Here is a 22533-nt window from a genome sequence, read left to right as displayed (position 1 = left end):
AATTTTGTAATTTGTAGCAAATTAATTTGTTCTTCAGACTTATGTGGTACGGAAATTTTAATTTTAATTTTTTTACATTCTTACTAGCAGTAGGGCTAATACAATTTATCCAAAAAGGAGTATTAGGGTTTAATTCCAAGTAGATACACTCACGGAACCAGCGGTACTTGTGGATGGTGAGAATTTACTCTATGAGACAGCGGGAATGTGGATGGTGAGAGTTCGCTCTGTGAGCTAACGGGGACCGTGGATAGTGAGAGTTCTCTATGAGCCAGTGGGGACCATTGATGGTAATGGAAATGTGTCCCGAGGGTCAGGTTGGCCAAACATTCAACTGATGCACGGAAGCTGTGTTCGCATTCCGGATTTTACCTGATCATCGAGACCTAGGGGTAGGATGCTGTTCTGTAGGTTTGGTACTGCACCAGGGGGTCCGAAAGGCTTGTTGGTGGCTGGAGTTGCTATGTAATAAAAAAAAAAAAAAAGGAAAAAGAAAAATATTACAATAGCCGTTAATGCCCGCTCCCCAACTCATCTATTCGGCGAGGAAGCAGAGCCTCGTAATTTCTCTCTTTCTCTCTCTAGAATATCTTCCATCTTCATCTGCCCCATGAACAACGTCGTCTGGCTGTCGGCGTCTGCGGTCGCCCTCCTCGCCATTGTGGCCCTCTCTCTCCTCAACTCCAGCTGTAATTATATTTGTTCTTCTTTTTCTTATTCCTCTTACATCATGATCAGAGAGAGAGAGTAGGTTTCCTGAACTTCAAGAAGACTGATGAAGCATAGACACTGAAAATGTTATATTTGCAGATTTATCAGACGTGAGATTGTTGCTGCCCTCGTCGTCTTCGGAAGTAGCGGATTTGGTGGTCACAAATGCACTCATCTACACCAGTGATCCTTCTCTCCCTTTCGCCGATTCCATGGCCATTCGACGCGGGAGGATTCTCCGTGTTGGCAACCATTCCTCTATTCAGGTTCTCTCTCTTTGTCTCTTAAACTATGTATGTGCAATTAACTGAATTTTCTTCGCTTCTTTTGACGAATTTGACTTCGTTGCCATTTGGTCGTCCTAAGTTTTACATCTGTTATCTTGATTGATATTACGCTGGAGATTTGAGGGAAAGGGCTTGCCACTGGATTTAATTTCTCTGTTGTTTTCTTCACGCATGCGTTTGTTTAGCATTTTGCCAGTTCTTTCTTGCTTTTAGGGAGCAAAAGTTGAGTTTCCTCCCTTTTTGGTGGGAAATAAGTTGAACTGATTCTAACTCTAATAAATTAAGAAAACTCATTTCACTATGATTTTCGGGTGTTAAGCCTGTGACACTGCCCAGGTGCAGTTATAATGATTAATCTATATATATCTATATTACAGAAAGATGAAGAATGTACGTGTTTTTACACAGTCCAAACATTTCGCCTATTTATTCTTCAATTACATCCTTCAATTGTATCCTATATAATGTATTACTTTATTTTGTGTTTTATACATTCTTTGAAATTCATGTCACTCCCTCTTGTTGCATCCTTTTAGGAATGGACATGTGTTTTTCATAGAGTCTAAATACGGTGCTTATTTGTTTCACTCCTTAATTGCACCCCTTCATTTTACCATTCTAGTGTGATACAGTAGAGACTTACAAAGAACGACCTGTCCACCTAGGAATCAAAACCCATCAATCATAGAATATCACATTAGCACTTGAGCCTACGCAACTGCAAGGGCATGCTTTAGTGTGAACTGTATTGATGTGGGCCCAACACCACTTTAATAGGAGTAGACTTTTAATTCTATAAAATTTATTTTCCATTCTAAAATTCTTACTAAAAATATTTCGTCGATGATAATCTCGGCCATGGGATTAAGTGAGAATACATGGTTGAGATTGTTCCTCTTTTAAGCATTCCTTGTAGCTGGTTAAAAGACCTCTATGCTTAATTGGGTTGACTGTTTTTTTGAGAATAAAATTGCAGCAGGTAAAGTGTGTGGCATAAGTTCTTTTTGTGTTGGTTTCTTTTTGGAGAATAAAATTGCAGCAGGTAAAGTGTGTCACATAAGTTCTTTTACATAAATATCTAGCAAAATAAGAATTAAAATAAATGGAAATCATGATGAAACTAGTTGAATCAGATTGGTCAAACCAGTTGGACTAGATACCATGAGCTGATCTTATAATCAGTTCACCAATCGGTAGGTTTGATTTTTGAACCCTTGATTTAAACTATATCTTAGGTACAAAACACATGTGGAAATTCCCTTCCCAAATGCTTGACAGCTCAAAAAAATAGCAGGTCAAACTTCAGAATATTTAATTTTAATATGTAAATTGAACTCTTCAACGTATGAATTCATATCTACTTTAATTTAATGAATATTTCTTTTTAATTAAGAAGAAATATGAATTATTAGTGAATTCTTGAATTGATTCAGTTATTAATTCTTTTTGAAAATTTTTATTGTTAATTTGTGAATTAATTTGTATATCTATTTATAAAATGAATTTCAAATTCTAATGCAATACTAAATGGCATCATTTAGTTCTCTAAATTGTTTATGCAAAAATGGGTTTGAGGCTTGTTCTACGGGAAAATGTTCGGCTGATTGTATTTATCAGAGTCACTTATGGCACACATAACAGTTTGCTGAAGTAATAAAATTTGGGGAATATCAATCCTGGTTGACACTCCCCAGTGCACTTTGAATGTGCTTGAGTGTTTCATTGCTTCTTACTTAAGCATAAAGGGGAAAAAGGAGAACAGAATGTTAGCACCTTTAGATTGAACATGCTTAAGTTGGATTTTAGGTAACTGTCTTCAATTTAATTTAACTTCTACTTGATTATTACCTTGCATTATTTTACCTTGAGCTCTCCAACAAATAAAATTGATCTTGAAACTTGAATAACAAATTCTGTGATTAATGTGGGTGCAGGATTTGGCTGAGTCTGGTACCAAAGAGTTGAATCTTGAGGGAAAAGTTGTGGTTCCTGGTTTTATTGATTCACATGTGCACTTTCTTTCTGGTGGACTTCAGGTTATGCAGCATCGTGCAATCTTCATTGTTCTTGTTCCCAATCATGTGTATTTCTTTTTCTTGTCTTTCTTCTGCACTTATGCTATTATGTTTCTGCTATAAAAGATACCTTCCCAACTCCTTATTACCTCCTTTGCTTTTTGAAACCAAATAGAATTTGGCTAAGGCCCATATTTTGTAACTGGAGAAAATGGCCTCATTTGGTGTTTGTCAATTTTAAAATGATTGGATGATTTGGAGATTTGTATGGTTTGATTTGATTCTTAAGAATGAGCTAGGCCTGGATGATTAGATTTTCAAGGAAGTTAGAAGTTGGGGGCAAAAGACTAGATTTGAGTGGGTTAGGAAAGGTGATTGCAGTTCTATTCTTTAATAGGTTGGCTAAATTGCTCGAGAAGAGAAGGCATGATTGAATTCTAGTTTGAGTGAGGTTATGAGAGATCCTAGCATGATCATTGAGGACATTCCATGTTTCTTTAAAAACCATTATTCAGAGGAAGACTATTTTACTTATATGATTGAATTTAAGTGTTTGGAGGGCAGTTCTGTACTTTATGATCAGGTTTCATGGGTAGAAAGACCTTTGAGGAAGAGGTGAGGCAGCTCTGTTTGGGATGGTGAGGGACAAAGCTCCTTTTCCAAATAACTTCAATATGAATTTTTCTAGGATTGTTGGGATGTGATGAGACCATGAGAGGCAAGTTAAGAATTTCTTCACAAATTATTTTTGATTGGTTATTGGTTAGAGCAATAATTCCACTTTTTTCACTTTGGAGCCTAAGAAAAGTCCAATTAAGGTCAAGGATTTTATGCCTAGTAGCTTGGTAATAGTGTGTGTAAGATCATTGCGAGGTCAATGTTTATAGGTTGAATGTGACTTTTGAGTAGTACTATTTATCAATCTCAAAAAGTGTTTTTTTAGGGATGATGGGAAAATTTTGGATTCTGTTTTGGTGGCTAATGAGGCGGTGGAGGATGTGCATAGGTTGAAGGATTAGAGTGTTCTCTTTTAAGTTGGATTTTGAGAAAGTGTGTGGTCATGTTAGTTGGAATTTCTTAGACAAGGTTTTGGTTAGGAAGGGTTTTGGTGATAGGTGGAGGTGGATGAGGGCTGCATCTCTAGTATTTATTTCTGAGTCATTAATGGGAACCTTTGACCTAGTTTAGGGCTTCGAGGGGTGTTAGGCAGGGAGGTCCTTTGTCTTCTTTTTGTTTCTTCTTGCAGTTGATTTTTTTTTTTTAGCAGGTTATTAGACAGGGCTGTGGTTAGAAGGTTTGTTCAGTGAATTGTGATGGAGAGTGAGAGGGTTGTTGTGTCACACTTTCAGTTTGTGGATGATGCCATTCTTTCTTGTTTGATCATAGGGAATCTTTTAGGGATGCTCTTACTCTTCTGACTTTTCAGAGCATGTCTAGATTTGAAAATTATTATGGAAAAAGTGGTATCGCTGCAATTAGTCTAAGTTGTACCAGAGTTTCAGAACTTGCTTCTTTAGTTGATGGTATTTTGGATTGGCCTTTAGATGGGAACCCTTGGTCTCTATCATTATGAGATCTTGTGGCAGCTATAGCATCTAGGTGTCTTGGTGGGTGGAAGGGTGCCTTGTTTTCTTCAGGTGCATGTATCACTTTAATTCAAGCTTGTCTTTTCGCCATTCTATCTCATGTATGTTTTATCTTCTTTTGTTTTAGGAGGATATCTTACCCTTTGCTCTGTGTATTATTTTCTCCCTTAATGAAATTTCTTCCTTTTTTGAAAAAAAAATGATTAGATAGTTCAGAAGTTGTTCTTGATAGGATTCCTTAGTCAACATTATGGATTAAATCCTCCAACTTAACAGAAAGTAGGGACAAAAAAGAGAATATTAGAGTTGAAATTTTTTAAGATCCTAGTGACTAGAGGACAGAGCTTCTTCTCATTGGCAAGCAAGTAACGCTAGAATCTATCTGTAATTTTTGTGAGTTTGAGACCATAATTTCTGGCAACTGTTTGATTTTCTTTGTTTGTTATGCTACATTTCCTCCTAGAAATGTGTTTCTTTCTCTTTTTTATGTGTATTTATTGGGTATAATTTGTGCAATGAGAACAGATTGCACAGGTGGAACTTCGAGGTGTGAATAGAAAAGATGAGTTTGTTAGAAGGATCAAGGAAGCTGTAAAAAGTAGGTTAGCATAATTCTTTTACTTTTACCAGGCATTATGTACAACAATACAAGATAGACAATAGTGCATGAGTGAATAGAGGAAATATGGTTTTTTGAAAAGTGCCCTCTACTTGTTACTAAAAGCAATAATGCATAAATGCATTATAGCACAGGGAAAAGTGGAAACTCTTCAGGGAAAAGTGGAAAACTTTTTAGAATTATAGCACAGTGATCCGAATCAAAATATAACATTTCAAAGTAGACAGTCATGAGAATGACTTCTTACTTTCTTTGTTATAAAGTCCCAAAATCTGGTAGACCAAGCAGTGATAGTTGCATGATCGAATGAGGTCTCACCCCCCCCCCCCCCTCCCTTCCCCCAAAGTTAGTTTAGGAGATTATAGCATGGTAAAAGATCCAGCTATACACTCGCCAGTACTTGAAAACAGCCTCTTGCAAAAATGCAAGGTAAGGCTGCATACTATAGACCCATTGTGGTCCGTCCCTTCCCCAGACCCTGCATACACGGGGGAGCTTTGTGCACCGGGCTGCCCTTTTTATCAACCACAATGGAAACTCTTCAGGGAAAAGTGGAAAACTTTTAAGAATTATAGCACAGTGATCCCAATCAAAATATAACATTTCAAAGTAGACAGTCATGTGAATGACTTCTTACTTTCTTAGTTATAAAGTCTCAAAACCTGGTAAACCAAGCAGTGATAGTTGCATGATCGAATGAGTTCTCACCCCACCCCCCACCCCCCTCCCCCAAAGTTAATTTAGGAGATTATAGCATGGTAAAAGATCCAGCTATACACTCGCTAGTACTTGAAATTTCTAAGTAGGTTTCTTGAAATTAGTATTCTGTTTTTGTGTGCTATATTGATAGTAATTGGGTTTCGACAAAATTGTGTAGATAAGAAACATGGTTCCTGGATGTTGGGTGGTGGATGGAACAATGATTTTTGGGGCGGAGAATTGCCAGAAGCCTCTTGGATTGATGATCTTACACCTCACAATCCTGTAAGAAGTAATAATTTGTTGATTTCTTTGGTCACTTGTCTGTAGATCAGCTTTCCTAAGTACCTTAGTGTGCTGCTTATTGGATATTTTCTAACGTACAGGTTTGGCTATCAAGAATGGATGGTCATATGGGCTTGGCAAACTCACTGACATTAAGAATTGCTGGAATTACTAGTAGCACTGAAGATCCAGATGGTGGAATGATTGTGAGAAATACTTATGGAGGTATTTCATTGTTATCCTTATGTGCACATATGCTTCAGTTTTGCCAAAATGTCCAACCATGTCAGACCAGCGCTGTTGAGACCATCTGAATCTATGTCTAATTAATTTGGTCGACCAATGGGTATCTTATAGATTTGACGGACTGTGGTTCAGGCGTTGATCATGGACGTGAGTTTGTGTTTGTGTTTGAGCATGTGATTTATGATGGCCAAATGGTAGGATATGGAGACTTGGACAAGTGCATGTATGATAATAGGCAAATGGTTTTCAAAAAATAAGTTTTGTGTCCACATAAATGATATTGATTATCAGTACTGTTACGTGAAGCAGATTGCTGTTGTCTGGCCCAGAAATAAAGTATAAAGCTCAAGAATATTTATTTATTGAATGGAAAGATGAACTAAATTTATTCAACTTTTTATGCCTACAGATCTAGTTAGAAGCGTTCCAACCCATGCTAATGATGTGATCATCAATTATTAAGATCTTATCTGATGTTGTGCAAGTGGCTTGGATGGGTTAGTTTAACCCCATCCAGAGGCTGATATTGAAGCAAGTGACTAAGGCCTAGTGGCCCTAGGTTCAGTACTTTCAGTTATTCTATTGCTAGGTTTAGTTAAGTTTGTAGCATTCTTCAGAAATAGTGCATCTTTGGGGACTTGTACCAATGGGGTTTAAGGTGATTGGAATCAGTTAATGAATTTTAAAGTAATTAAGATTTCCTTTATTCCACATCCTTTGTTATAAATAGTTCAGCTATCTTAAGGTTATTGGAATCAGTTAATGAATTTTAAAGTGATTAAGATTTCTTTATATCCCTTTCTCGCCCCCCCCCCCCCCCCACCTGATAGGAAATAGATTTGCCACATGGTGCCATAAGGAAATCCTGCCCCTCTTTTAGAATACCACTTTACGTAAAAGTTTAAGCTGTTATGTTGTGGGCCAACAATGTATATTGAGCTTTAACACTCCCCTGCACATGCAGCCCGACATAAACAAACAATAAATATCCATTACAGGGAATACAATTATTTGTAAACACCACACAATACACACAGGCAATGAGACTAGAACCCAGGACCTCCTGGTAACCAGCTCTAATACCATGTTAGAGTACCACTTTACCTAAAAGCTTAAGCTGTTATGTTGTGGGCCAACAATGTATATCAAACTTTAACAACTTCCATTTCCAGTGCCTTTCCCAATACACAAAGACATTGCATCTCAATGAAACCAAATCCCCCAGTACCTCCTTCAAATATTTGACAGACAACTTTGAAATAATATTGTACACGCTGCAGGGCTGGTGGGTCTGAAGACTCTGGTGCCTTTCATTTTGGGGACTGAGAAAGTAATATTGTGGCTTGTACACAAAGGCGCACACACAGTCAATGAGATATTGTGAACCAAAAGGCATCAAAATTAGAACCAGGATACAGTTTACTCAAACAAACTGTTTGGGGACTAGAGCCGGAATCCTATACTTTTTGAACAGGCCCTCATTTACCATTTTCTTTTGTAGACAAAAGATTGGTAAGAAAATCATGATTGCCAATGATTAATGGAGGAATGGAACCCTAACAAAGCTGAAAAGATTCATGTAGTTGCAGTTAAGACTTGTTGTGGCAACTAGGTTCACCCATTTTTCCTGTTGCCACAGTTTGCCATTTTCCAACTGAGCCATGGGTGTATCATTTTAATGACTGTATCATTATCTTTCGGTGCTTTATTGTTCCTCTGTTGGCCTCCAAGCCCTAAAAACTTGTGTTGTTACTTGTGGCAAGATCAGCCATATACATTTTTTCTTCTAAATTCTAGTTCAGAAACATTTATAGGTGATCAAGACAACCTTCTGCGTGATTATTCTGCTCTTGCATGATGTGTCATTATTTCATTTCCCTTGTATAATCTATAATCTCATAAACCCAACTTGTTTTTTTAACACTGGCAATATATATGTGTTTTGAGTTACAAAAATCATGCTTGCATTTTCAATATCAAGTTGTTTTTACTCTTATCACCTGCAGAACCAACTGGATTGCTGATTGATTCTGCAATGACGCTTCTCCTCCCGTGGATTCCAGAGGTCTCAGTGGATGAAAGGAGAGAGGCTTTGGCAAGAGCCAGCAATCTTGCCTTGAAAAGTGGGGTGACCACAGTTGTTGATCTGGGTAGATATTTTCCTGGCACATCAACAGAGCTTTCCTGGGATGATTTTTCAGGTTTCATTACATACTTTCAATCAATGGGCATATTTCCTGCAGAATGAAATTATTTGTTTGTTTTTTGCAGAATTTAATTACAATAATTTGTCATGGGAAATGGAATCATTGTCCTAATCACAAAATTATAATAAATAACAGGATTTGAAATGTGTTCGCTGATTAAAATTCTAAGTACTGAACGAAAAATTAAATTTCTAAATTGACCTTATTTGACATAAAAAGTTGAGGTTAACAAATTGACTCATTCAAATGCTTTTAAAATTATATCTATCCTAAAACTATGATGGAAGTAACAGAAATATGGGATTATTCAATCTCCTTGAGCATTAAAATGCCAAATGTTGGCGCATCCAAGTCAAAACAATGATCAGACAGCCCAGTAGTGGGTTCCTTTTCATGCTAGTATAGCAGCTTATTTGCCTTAGGAGATTTTACATTTATTGTCTTTTATATGGTTTATTTAGTGCTAATTTTTAAGTATTCACATGACTAGCATGTGACGTTTTGAAGTACTGGAGGGCTGTGATTAAAATCTCGCAGCAGACATCAAGGTTTAAGATTTTAGGGTTCTGAAACTTTAAATAAAATACTCTCTTGAGGGTTGTAGTGTCAGTTTTCTCAGATTTATTTTAATAAAATCTCAGATTTGAGTTCTCCATTAGGGTTACAGACCCTAGAAACCCTATCCTTCTTCCCTTCTATCTCTTTTCCTTCTTAGCCATCTTGCCATTATGTTGCTGCTGCAACTCATATTCTGTCATTGGCGTAACATTACTTTTTGGCGGCTGTCTCACATTCATTATTGACTAGTTTATTTTTCTCTTAGCCAAAATTGTATGTTGGAACTGGTCTTATATTATTGATGATTAAATTTCTTTACTGAAAATGAATCCTTATAAATGTGGATGTTTGCCTTTAGTACCTTGCTTCAGATATTATGTGTTTTGTAATATGTGCAGATGTATATCAATGGGCTGATTCTTCAGGGAAAATGACTATTCGAGTATGCTTATTTTTTCCAATGGAGACATGGTCACGGTTACTTGTATGCTTCTGACTATAATTATTTGTAATTTTTCCATTTATATATATATATATTCAAAAATTGCACTCAATATCAATATGTGCTGTCATTTGGTCCTTTTTATTCTGATTACCAATTTTAAATTTAGTCTAGAGGTTGAAGTGGTGAAGGATTACGACAATTCTGTTGATTGTTCAACTAGTTTCGGCCAATGATGTAAATGATGCGATAGACACTCTCACACACACACACACACACACACACACACATATAAAGTCGACGGCTTGTTGGTATCATGGTTTTTAAACCCGGACCGCACAGGCCAGTCTAACTCGGTTCAACCGGGCCAGGTCACCTGGCTGGTCCGGCTGATGATCAAGAACTGAATATGAAGTGACCCGGTGCAGAACCAGCCGAATCGGAGCAAACCGGTGCGACCTGGGTGAAACTGGGTTTAGTGATGGGTCAGCCCGGCACCTACAGTAAAAAAAGAAAAGAAAAAGGATAATATGCTGCCTATGCAGCTAACAAGACCCGAAACTTAGACCCTAGGTTTCAAGGCTAACAAGCCCACCACCAGACCAGATGCTATTTGATAACAATTGTGGAACAAAATTATATGTTCAAAGAAATGAAAGATATTCACAAGCATAGATATGTAAAAAAATTCAAATACCCTACTCTCATTATCCTTACTTATTAATAAAAAACATAATAATATATTTCAAAAATATTTCTAAAAATTTAAAAAGTTATGCAAATTTAATATTTTTTGTCTTTGGTGATGGTGATGATATAATTATAGTTCTATTTTTTACAATAATTTTTTTAAATTTATTGAACTGAACACTTTTCTAGTTATCTCTATCTTTTAATTGTTTGACTCTTTCAATAAATAAATAAAAAATTTTTAAAATATTTTTTAAAAATACTTATTTTACTATAATGATTTTTTTTATTAATTATTGTTATATCTAATTGACTTAAAGGTAATTATGTGTGTGTATACATAAAATGTCATCTCAATATTACCAGGTCAACCACCGGTTTGACCCACCGATTCAACCAGTTTGACCAACCCAGTGTCTTTTCTAGGTTGGTCACTGCCGGGTTTTAAAACCATGGTTGGTTTTAAAATTTTGAACATTCATCTCTAGTGTAATGAGCCAAGGCATTGCAAAGACTGCACATATCCACATCTTAAAGCTTATGTCTATCAAAACCCCTAAAAGAGTGAAGGAAAGGCTTCAAGTATTTCAAAGGCACTCACCAAAGGCTAGACGAAGCCTTAGAAGCCAATTTTACCTAGGATGCAGTACATGCTGATTCATGAACATGAATAAGATGCGTTAGGCACATGTTCTAAGATGTGGAATGCTAGGGGCATACTTAAATTGATGTATTGGTGAAAATATGTAATATCACATATATATCTTAGAGAGCATGTTGAGATGTTTCTAAATATAGAAGAGATTTGATTTTGGGAAATAAAATTAATTATGATTGAAAATAGAACTATAATGTGTTAATTCTCCACTTTAAAAGGGAAAAAAATATTTTGCCTCACAAATATTGAATTAAAACTTAAAAATCATTAGTTTTAATGTTCCAAAAAAAAAAAAATGTATTGCATTTCAGGAACATCATACCATTTTGTGGTTTTCTAGGATGCTAGCATTGTTCTGGTAACTACAGGCCCTCCTACATCCTTATTTCTGGTACAAAAATTCAATGGAGGCACTAGGCCTAGTAAAGAAATAGTTTTTCAAAATTCATCATTTGTCATAAAAGAAGGAGAATTTATTAAATCATGAGATACTTATATTCCATAATGCAGCAAACATGTTTTACATTCACCACCATGCTCTTTGCATTGGGATTAATATACAAGATTTTCCACATGTCAAACCAGTTATGTTCCAAACATCTTGGACCAAATATGGTCACCAACAAAAAACATGCTTGGTGTTTTCAATGACTCTTCATGCCAACCTATAGTACATGTCAAAAAGCAACAATCTTTGGGAAAACTCAACAAGTGTGGCTCTCCTTCAGTCCAAACCTGAAATTGGTAGGGAAGTAAGGTTAGCTACCAAGAGTTCAATAGACAATTTTAATCCAACCCCCCCCAAAATTCATATAAGTATTTCACCATTTTTAGAATTTGCATGTATAATCAATTTGTGAACATATTTCTCATTCCAAGAAATTTCTTTATCTAGAGTTACCATCACAAGATATCCAAATAGTACAATTCAACATCATTTCTACATAGTGGTACTATCTCAAAGAAGTGCCAATTTCTAGTTTGGCCAACCACCACTAAAAGTGGAAATACTCTCTAGAGGTTTAGGGCCTTTCACCCTAGTGAGATACAATCCTTACTTGCTCTAAAACTTCACAATATCACAAGCACATACAACATATGGTGCTACAACATGTCCAACTCTTTTCACAGAATAGGAATTCAGTATATGCACATTGTACCATAGCAACATACAACCATCATCCTTACAAACCAATAGCCGTAGCACATAAATTTACCATCTATCAAAAAAATAATATGCATCCATGAGAACTGAGGAGAACATGTGCTATTGTTGGAAAACATGTTTAATAACTTGTATTCTATGATGTAAATAGCTTAGTTTAGTTTATATTTATATTGTATAAAGCAGCTGTAAATAATGCTGCAAATCAGGCAGCATGCTGCCACTGAACATGTGTCTGAAATTCTGGCAGCATGTTCCTGAAATTCTGGCAGAATTTAAGTGCTGGAAATCTGCCTGAAAATATGGCACCCACTGTGTAAATTTCTTCTATATAATGAAAGCAAACCTATGGAAGGGATATTCAGACAAAAACACTGACATGGTATCAGAGCCTACTGCTGCTTCTTTGCTGCTTTACCCTGGTTTTTAGTTAAAAAAAAAGAGTATTTTTGCACTTTTTCTGTTCAGCCTTCATTGCTGAAATTTCTTAGAAGCAGTTTCAGTTCTTATTTCTATCTTTGCCAGCCTTCATTGCTGGTGGTTTTGTTCAGCCTTCATTGCTGAAATTTCTTATAGTAGTTTCTGGTCTTATTTCTACTGTCTCCAGCCTTCATTGCTGGTGGTTTCTGTTACTTTTCTGTTCAGCCTTCATTGCTGAAATTTCTTTTCCGTTACTTTTCCGTTTTGAGTGATCGGCCTTAATCGCCAAGAGATCATTGTTTGTGAAGAATGTCGGAGGTTGTAGAGACGATCACTACAGCACAATTGGAGGAGATTGTTTGATCCCAACAACCTGGGGAATTGCAAAATATCCAGGCAGCGTATAGGCTGAATGAAAAAAACTATCTCAACCAAGAAGAGATCGAGAGGCTGAGACTCTTATTGGCAATCTTGAAAAACCTTCAAGTACTTGCTCATCGGCATATTCAGGTGAGTTTCCTAGCCCTATTGGATTAAGTGTCTTGGGTGAAACCTTTGCCAACTCCTGGGTCATGGACTCAGGAGCTACCGACCATATAACCCATTCACAAAATGGTTTTTTCACATATTTGCCATGCTCAAGCAGTAGGAAAATAACCACAGCCGATGGTTCCTTGGCCACTGTAGCAGGAGTAGGAGATGTCAAAATAGGCCCATCACTGATTTTAAAAAATGTTCTCCATCTTCCTAGATTATCCACAAGCCTTGTCTCTATTCAAAAACTCACTCAAGATATACGTTGCAATGTGGTTTTTCATCATAGTTATTGTGTATTTCAAGATGAGGATTCGGGGAGGATAATTGGACATGCTAGAGAATAGGATGGACTATACTCCCTAGAAGCACCGAGTCAGTCAAACATTACCAAGGGCAAATTATCTCACTCTTTTGTTTCTAAGCATTTTTCGTCCAATGAAAAGAAAGTTTGGCTTCACCATCGCCCACTTGGACATCTGTCATTTAGAGTCCTTAAAATTCTGTTTCCTTATTTATTTAAAGGTTTAAATGTTGAGAATTTTCATTGTGTAGTGTGTGAACTTGCTAAACACAAACAGGTATCTTTTCCAATCAATGATAAAAGAAGTTCTATTCCTTTCTATCTCATTCATAGTGATATTTTGGGTCCTTCTAATATTCCTAATGTTTCTGGAGCACAATGGTTTGTGTCATTCATTGATGATTGTACTCATGTTACTTGGTTTTTCTTACTCAAACATAAATCCGATGTTAGTACTATTCTCCCAATTTTTTGTTCTATGGGTAAAAATCAATTTGGGGTCAACATCAAAAGGTTTAGATCGGATAATGCTAGGGATTATTTCAATCAAGTCCTAACTCCATACTATCAGAAGGAAGGAATAGTACACGAGTCATCTTGTGTCAATGCCCCACAGCAAAACGGCATAGCATAAAGGAAAAATGGTCACCTCTTTGAGTCAACCTGAGCTTTCATGTTCCAGAAAAATGTGCCTAAATGCTTTTGGGGGGAAGCAATTCTTACAACCACTCATCTGATAAATCGTTTGCCTTCCAGAGTCTTGGGATTCAAAAGTCCAATAGAAATGCTCTCAACATTCTATCCTAACCTACACACCACAAATAATCTTGTCCCTAGGATATTCAGGTGCGTGTCATTTGTTCATATTCATAGTCAAAGTAAGGGAAAGCTAGATTCGAGGGCATTAAAATGTGTCTTTGTGGGTTATTCATCGACTCAGAAGGGGTTTAAATGTTATCATCCTCCATTTAAGAAGTTCTATGTCTCAGCGGATGTTACTTTCAATGAACAAGAATCCTATTTCACCACTCCTTATCTTCAGGGGGAGATTTCAACAATGGAAGATAAGGATAGGGAGGATAGGGATATTTTACTTGATCTGCTGTCACTTCCCGTATCTAAACCAGTTTTTTGTTCCCCTATGCCAAATCCTGTATCTGAGTCTGTGACTGAGCCTATGCCAAATCCTGTGTCTGAGTCTGTGTCTGAGCCTGTGCCAAATCATATGTCCAAACCAGTGCCCGAAATTCCCCAAGCTGATTCTGCTCTTGAGAATGTGAGATTTGGCAAAGTGTTTTCAAGGAGGAAGTTGGCTGTCCCTGACTCTGTGCAAGTCCAAGACTCCAAGTTGGATCCTAAGAATGAGGTAACAATATCTAACCCTTCATTGCAAGCTGAAACTGAACCTCAAGGTTAATGACCAAGATCCTCTCTCACATTTCTTGTCCGTCAAGAAATTTTCACCATCCCATAGATCCTTCCTTGTTAGCTTAAACACCATTGTCATCCCTACCACCTTATCCAAGGCTTTATCCAATGAGAAATGGAAACAAGCTATGAATGTGGAGATGGAGGCGTTGGAAAAAAAAACAAAACCTGGGAGTTGGTGAAACTGCCGGAAGGAAAGAAACCCATGGGGTGTAAATGGGTTTACACTATGAAGTATAGAGCAGATGGATCAATAGAGAGATACAAGGCAAGGTTAGTGGCCAAGGGCTATACTCAAACCTATGGAATTGACTACTTAGAGACTTTTGCTCCAGTTGCGAAAATGAACACTGTAAGAATCTTGTTGTCTCTAGCATCGAATTATGGTTGGGACTTGCAGCAGTTTGAAGTCAAGAATGCATTTTTGCATGGAGAGCTAGCAGAAGAAATTTCTATGGAACTCCTGCCAGGTTATGGGAATAATTTGGCTGCTCATACTGTGTGCAAGCTGAAGAAAGCCTTGTACGGTTTTAAACAATCGCCACGGGCATGGTTTGGAAGGTTTGCAAGAGTTATGATGACCATGGGATATAAACAGAGCCAAGGGAATCATACATTGTTCATTAAACACTCACCTCCAGGGGGAGTCACAGCCCTCTTGGTATATGCCGATGATATAATAGTGACAGGGGATAATGATAAGGAGCGACAGATTTTGAGTCAGTGTTTGGCTAAGGAGTTTGAGATCAAGGCATTAGGGAGGTTGAAATATTTTCTTGGGATCGAGGTGGCTCACTCTAGACAGGGCATTTTTATATCTCAGCAGAACTATGTTACGGATCTCCTCAAAGAAACCGGAAAGACGGCTTGCAAACCATCAAGTACTCCAATAGATCCTAACCTTAGACTTGAAAAGGCAGAGGAGGATGCTGCAGTAGATAGAGAAATGTACCAACACCTGGTAGGAAGACTCATTTATCTATCTCACACACGACCGGATATAGCTTATGAAGTGAGTGTGATTAGTCAATTTATGTGTAGCTCGAAGGAAGTCCATCTGCAGGCAGCTCACCGAGTGTTATAATACCTCAAAGGGACACCAGGAAAAGGTATTCTGTTTAAAAGGAACGGAAGCTTAGTTCTTGAGGCATACACAGATGCCGATTATGCTGGGTCAATTGTGGACAGGAGGTCGACCTCTGGATATTGCACCTTTCTTGGCGGAAATCTTGTGACATGGAGGAGTAAGAAACAAAATGTGGTGGCTCGGTCTAGTGTGGAGGCAGAATTCCGAGCAATGGCTCAGGGTGTATGTGAACTACTTTGGTTGAAGATTATCTTAGAAGACATGAAGATTAAGTGGGATAGTCTGATGAGATTCTATTGTGATAATAAGTCCGCAATCAACATATCTCATAATCGAGTACAGCATGATCGAACAAAGCACATTGAAATTGATAGATACTTCATCAAAGAAAAGTCGGAGAACGGATTGATCTTGACACCTTATGTGTCTACACATGGCCAACTTGCTGATGTTCTTATTAAGGGGTTAAGTAGTTCAGTGTTTCAGAATATTATATCCAAGCTGGGAATGTAAAATACCTATTCACTAGCTTGAGGGGGAGTGTGGGAAAACATGTTTAATAACTTGTATTCAATGATGTAAATAGCGTAGTTTAGTTTATATTTATATTGTATAAAGCATCTGTAAATAATGCTGCAAATCAGGCAGCATGCTGCCACTGAACACGTGCTTGAAATTCTGGCAGCATGTGCCTGAAATTCTGGCAGCATTTAAATGCTGGAAATCTGCCTGAAAATATGGCACCCACTATATAAATTTCTTCTATATAATGAAAGCAAACCCTATGGAAGGGATATTCAGACCAAAAAGCTGACAGCTACATATATTTTAATCATGGCCTTAAATTTCCACGAAATTGTCAAAATTTCCGATTTCCATCACCCTCGAAATCGAAATGGTAGTCGATTTCCTTCTTGCATAATTTTCCTGATTTTCTGCAGAATTCTCTCTCTCTCTCTCTCTCTCTCTCTCTCTCTCTCTCTCTCTCTCTCTCTCCAGAAGTAGGGTTTACAGCAAAAGTTAATAATCATACCAAGATTAGCACAAAACAACCATCCAAAGTAATAAAGGATATTTACAAGAGAGCAGTTTCACTTCTGCTCAACCATAAGTGTGTTCATTGTCACAGGACGAATACTTTACACCTTGTGAATGAAAGTGCAAAACTAGTTATAGCACTTTTGCTTAACTAGTCAACCGTAAGTATACCACGGTTTCACCACCTGAACAAACTCTCAACCATCTAACACAAAGGTAAGTGGAAGTAATAAACAAGTAAACAAGTAGACAAGAGCCACATGGTAAATAGTAAAGCAACATAACTAATTTTTGACACCTCCATAGTCAACATGTGTTTAGCAAGAGAGGCAAATGGGCTGAACACTTTGGCAGAAGCTAGTGAGTTTTACAATGATTGAAGAAGATTCATCCTCCCCTAAAGAGTTTTCTATGCTATCCTAGCTTTGATATGAGGAAACATTAAACTAATCGAGGAGTCATACTCCCATTTTACACTAAGGCATTAACAAACTCAATGAATTAAATTTATACCACTATTTATGGTTATCCCTCCCATGTACACAAGACAAGCGGTCACAAGTAAGCACAATACCCTGAACAAGCTCGCTCCTAACACTCATGCACTACCTACCTTGCCACAAGTCAGCAGTTTATGCTCTACATGAGTCAACTCATGCTGTGTCCTGACCAGTCATACTCAAATTGAAGACAAGTTTCAACTCATGTCTTGTATTCAGTGCAATAACTACACATAGATCATTACAGTTATAGTTTTGGAATCATCAGAAATAAAAATAAAAAAAGAAAAAAATAAAAATAAAAAACACCATCAAAGTACTTTAAAATGACATACATTCAACACCAAGACACAACACTTTAGTTGTGCTATCATCAAATCAATCCCCTGGGTCAACAATGGAAATTGGAAATTGGAACTTTAACAATAATAAATACACCCAAATCTACCAGTTGACTCTCCTTGGCTATAATGTTTAGTGAGATGCTTGGTGAATTGAATGCTTGATGCCAAATTTAAGACCTTGTGTGAAGCATACAGATAGTAGTACTAATGGACAGCAAGACTAAGGGGAAACTATGCTTTGATCATCAATACTGCTGCCAGTATAGAAAATTATTTGAGTGTTATGTAGTTATTTGATTTAATAAGATGTCTTTGTAATTTCTAGCATTGATTTTGTAATAAAATTATGTTTCTATGGAAATTTCTCCCCTTTCAAGCCCTTCAATGCACTTGGTATCATCAAATTAATGTTATAACTTTTTTTTGGGTCTTCCGTTTGTGCTTAGGATCTCATCCTAAGGACAGGTCGTGTTCTCAGTCAATGGATTTACTTGGGTGGTGTTAAAGCATTTGCTGATGGATCTGTGGGATCTAATAGTGCACTCTTCTATGAGGTAAGAATGAGATAGTCAAAAAGTTTATCAAACTTTAAAAACACGCTTGGTCAAAAACTAATATCAGGTTCTTAAAAAAACGCTTTGTTAATAGCATATGTTCATTTGAATTCTGGCTTTGTGTCCACTTCCCTAATTTTATTTTTTTATGGGCCATAATTTTTTTGTTTTTGAGCTTTTATGTTTTTATTTATTCTATAAAAAAGTTTGTAGTCAAGATTATCTGTAATCAAGGATTTACATTTTGAGTTCAACGAAAGTTTTGACTTTAGAAGTAAGGAAATTTTTCAATGTTGATGTCAACTTTGATTTAATGATTTCCATTTAAAAAATCATAGGAACTAGTAGGAAAGCACGGAATTTTTTTTAATGGAACTTTAAAACTGTTAGACATATAATATTGCAAAATTTAAAGCTAAAGTATTGTAAACATAATACCTAATTGACAAGTATGTGGTGTCGAAGGTGCTATATCTATAAAATAATCATACTAAACATATTCAATTAATATAAATGAAATTCATTAATCAATTCAAAATATCAGTTATTATGCTAATACAACTATTCATGACATTAAAGGTCGAATAAAATGTTATAGCTAATATCTTAGTTCAATTTTGCATTGCATTTCAAAATTCTGAATGTTCTTGCTTATTTTCTAGTTTCAATAAATTCCGGATGATTCATGGAAATATCATCAGAAGTTTTGTTATATGAAAATTGATTGTCGTTTCAAGAAGAGTAATAGAAAGTTGAAATTTTTTATGGAAATAAGACCATGTCTGTAATAGGGCCCTAAATGGGCAAAAACTGCTGTACAAATGTTGCTTCTTTTCTCCTTGGCTTCTTGTTTCTTTTTTTATACGTTGGTCTTTTATATATATATATATACACACTCATATACAGATATATACGCACAAACACACACACACATATATATATGAAGTCTATCGGTAACCTGTAGTGTGTGTCTGTGCGTGTGAGAGAGAGAGAGAGAGAGAGATTTTGAAACCTATCATTAACCTTTAGCTATCCAAGTGTCAGCATTTTCTTATATGAGCAAAAAATTGTGGCATTCTGTCAAACAATGGCATTAGACTTTATACGCACTTTGTTAAGATTTTCTTCCTGCTCCAGCATTTTTACTATTTACTTTTTTCTTTTTCTGAGCCTTTTATTGACCTTTTTCAAAAAGAAAAAAAAAATTGCCATGATTATTTATGTACTAGTTTATCTGTAATATAATGTTTTAAAACCCAAGTGCAAAAACATCTGTTCAAATGTTGCTTTATTTAATCATGGCACTTTTCTTACAGACATTGGAGGAACTCTGAAATTTATTATTAAATATTAACTAGCTTACTGGTGTGGGTTTCTATACTTCCTCTTATATGAACATAAAACCATAATTTTGTAGGGTTTGTATTTGGACATGTTATAGTTATCAATCCATTACATTTAACTTCACATAGAGTTTGTTATTCATTCTTTAACTCCTAATCTGTTGTAGGTATATTTAGTTCATTGAATATGGGACTGGTTATTAGTTCACATCAATTCTTTACATGATGGAAGGTTTATTATACAACAACAACAGCAACAAACAAACAAGCCTTAAGTCCCACTAGGTGGGGTCAGCTATATGAATCCTTTTGCGCCAATTCACCCGATTGAGAGTATTTTCCTTAATTAGATTAAGGGCTATTAAATCCTTCCTTGCTACCTCATTCCAAGTTATTTTAGGTCTATTCCTACCCCTTTTCATGCCAAAACAATAACTAACTCACTCCTCCTCATAGGCGCTCTACTAGGCTTGCGTTTTAAATGTCTAAACTCCAAACCATCTAGTTGTCCCTCCCTTATTTTGTCTTCAACCAGTGCTATGCCTAAATTATTGCATATATACTCATTTCCTACTTTGTCTTTTAATGTTATACCACTCATCCACCTTAATATTCACATTTCAGCAACTTTTACTTTTTGCACATGTTGTTTCTTAGTCGCCCAACATTCTGAACCATAAAGCATAGTCGATCTTATAGCTGTCTTATAAAAATTCCTTTTAATTTTAAGGGTACTCTATGATAACACAACACACCTGACGCACTCCTCCATTTTACCTAACCTATTTTAATTCTATGCACTGCATCTTCTTCAATTTCTCCTTTTGCTTGGATAATAGATCCAAGATATCGAAATTTATTAGTGTTAATAATATCTTGATTATCAAGTTTAATTGTCTCTCCACTACAACTCTTTATATTACTGAAATTACATTTCATATATTCTGTCTTATTTCAGATCCTTTAGACTCTAATGTGGCTCTCCAAAGTTTTAGCTTAGATTTGAGACCGCTTCTACTATCATCAATCAACACGAGATCATCTGCAAACAACATACACCAAGGGATCTCATTTTGCATATTCCTAGTAAGTTCATCAATCACTAAAGTAAAAAGATAAGGACTCAAAGTAGAACCTTGATGTACACCTATTGTGATTGCGAAATCTCTATATTCTCCTCCTACAATCCTAACGTTAGTCACTACTCTATTATATATATTTTTAATGACCTTAGTATATCTACTACATACCCCCTTCTTTTCTAAGACCCATTAAAGAAATTCCTAGCTAAATTTATCATATTCTTTCTCTAGGTCAATAAAAACCATATGCAAGTCCCTTTTCTTTTTTCTAAAATTTTCCATTAAACTTTTTAAAAGATAAATAGCTTCTGTTGTTGATCTCCTAGGCATAAAATCCAAATTGATTTTCTAAAATCCTCGCTTCTAGTCTTATTCTATGTTCTATTACCTTTTCTCATAGTTTCATCGTATGACTCAATCTTAATTTCACGATAGTTATTATAGTTTTGAATATCGCTTTTGTTTTTGTATAAAGGTACTAATGCACTTTTCCTCTGTTATTATAGCATTTTTTTTTTAATAATAGTGTTGAATAGATTAGTTAACCAAATATTTTTTTTATCCCCTAAATATTCCAAACTTCAATTGGTATTTTATTTGGTCCTATAGATTCCCCACTTTTCATCTTTTTAATGTCATCTTAACTTCAAGAACTCTAATTTTGCGAATAAATCTCCCAAATCTTTGCATTTTCTTTCTCTAACTGTAGCAAGTTTATAAATATTTTTTTCTCCTTCTATATCTAGTCTAGTTTATAAAGTATCATAAGCTCTATGTTTACCACATAATTGTCTTTGCTTATAAATTTTATACTATTCTACACAATTTTCTTAACTCACTAACTTACGAAATCCTATTGAAAGCATTTGGAAATTGAAAATACAAATTTGCAACTTGAATTTGAAATTGTCTGAAAATGGACAACTTTCAATGCGAAATTGTAAGGAGGTCGATCCAAATTCACGCAATTCAAATCCATAACCCCAAATTTCCTAGAATGCAACTTATTTACTTTTGCACCTAATCACACTTTTCACTTTCTTTTGTCTAGATCTAGGATGTAAATTAACCTTGGAATCTTTTAGAAGTAGAAACACATATTTAGATCATTCTGTTCCAGGCTTCTTTCCATAAAGCTACATGCTCTAGAGGCTCCTAAAATTTGTGTTATTCTAAGCACGTACTGTAGATTGACATTAATTAATTAATTAATTGATAGAGACTAGAATAATTCGTTGATCACACAAATTCCTAACAATTTACTTTAACCAAAGATACTCTTTTTGGAAAAGAATATTTAACTAGTATTGGAATATAAAGCTAATCAATATCCTGAGGCATCACTCAAGTGGCAAAGGGTTGTGAATCTTCTATAAATTTGCTAGGTAACATCACTCAAAGAGCAAGCAATTTCTTGTTTCCAACCCATTTTTTCACACAACTTACAAGTTGGATCACTAATTTTCCCCCATTTTGGAAGTCTAACCAGTGTAGGAAGTCTATTTTGCAGAGCCATCCAACAAAAAAATGATTGTTTAGGAACATGCCTCTTGACTCATATCAGATTATATCAGTTCAGTTTTGGTATTTTCCTCTGATTACATCCCAAGCAGTCTCAGCAGTAAACTTTATCCACATTTCTATATCTGAGTATAGTCTTCCAAAACCAAGTGTCTCCCTGCATCTTTCAAATCCCAGAAACTCCTATCCCTTACTTTATAAGTATGAACA

At 35.9% G+C, this 22533-nt stretch overlaps 1 protein-coding gene across 4 annotated transcripts in view; it reads left to right on the top strand.

Moving 5' to 3' along the window:
• Positions 1-539: 539 nt before the first annotated feature.
• LOC131163753 (protein LONG AFTER FAR-RED 3) overlaps positions 540-22533 on the top strand; it is a 34514-nt gene continuing 12520 nt past the window's right edge. For 2 of the 4 annotated variants that reach the window (XM_058120464.1, XM_058120466.1), the window contains exons 1-8: positions 544-689; positions 811-977; positions 5125-5197; positions 6096-6202; positions 6304-6427; positions 8455-8649; positions 9612-9697; positions 18270-18377. In XM_058120464.1, coding sequence (XP_057976447.1) covers positions 611-689; positions 811-977; positions 5125-5197; positions 6096-6202; positions 6304-6427; positions 8455-8649; positions 9612-9697; positions 18270-18377 — 939 coding nt within the window. In that variant the 5' untranslated portion in view covers positions 544-610. Of the gene's footprint in view, positions 690-810; positions 978-2932; positions 3035-5124; positions 5198-6095; positions 6203-6303; positions 6428-8454; positions 8650-9611; positions 9698-18269; positions 18378-22533 lie in introns of all 4 variants that reach the window. The other 2 variants (XM_058120463.1, XM_058120462.1) reach the window with 2 other exon arrangements.

Source organism: Malania oleifera, chromosome 9, assembly GCF_029873635.1.
Source record: "Malania oleifera isolate guangnan ecotype guangnan chromosome 9, ASM2987363v1, whole genome shotgun sequence".
NCBI lineage: Eukaryota > Viridiplantae > Streptophyta > Magnoliopsida > Santalales > Ximeniaceae > Malania > Malania oleifera.
This window is presented reverse-complemented; position numbering and strand designations above follow the sequence as displayed.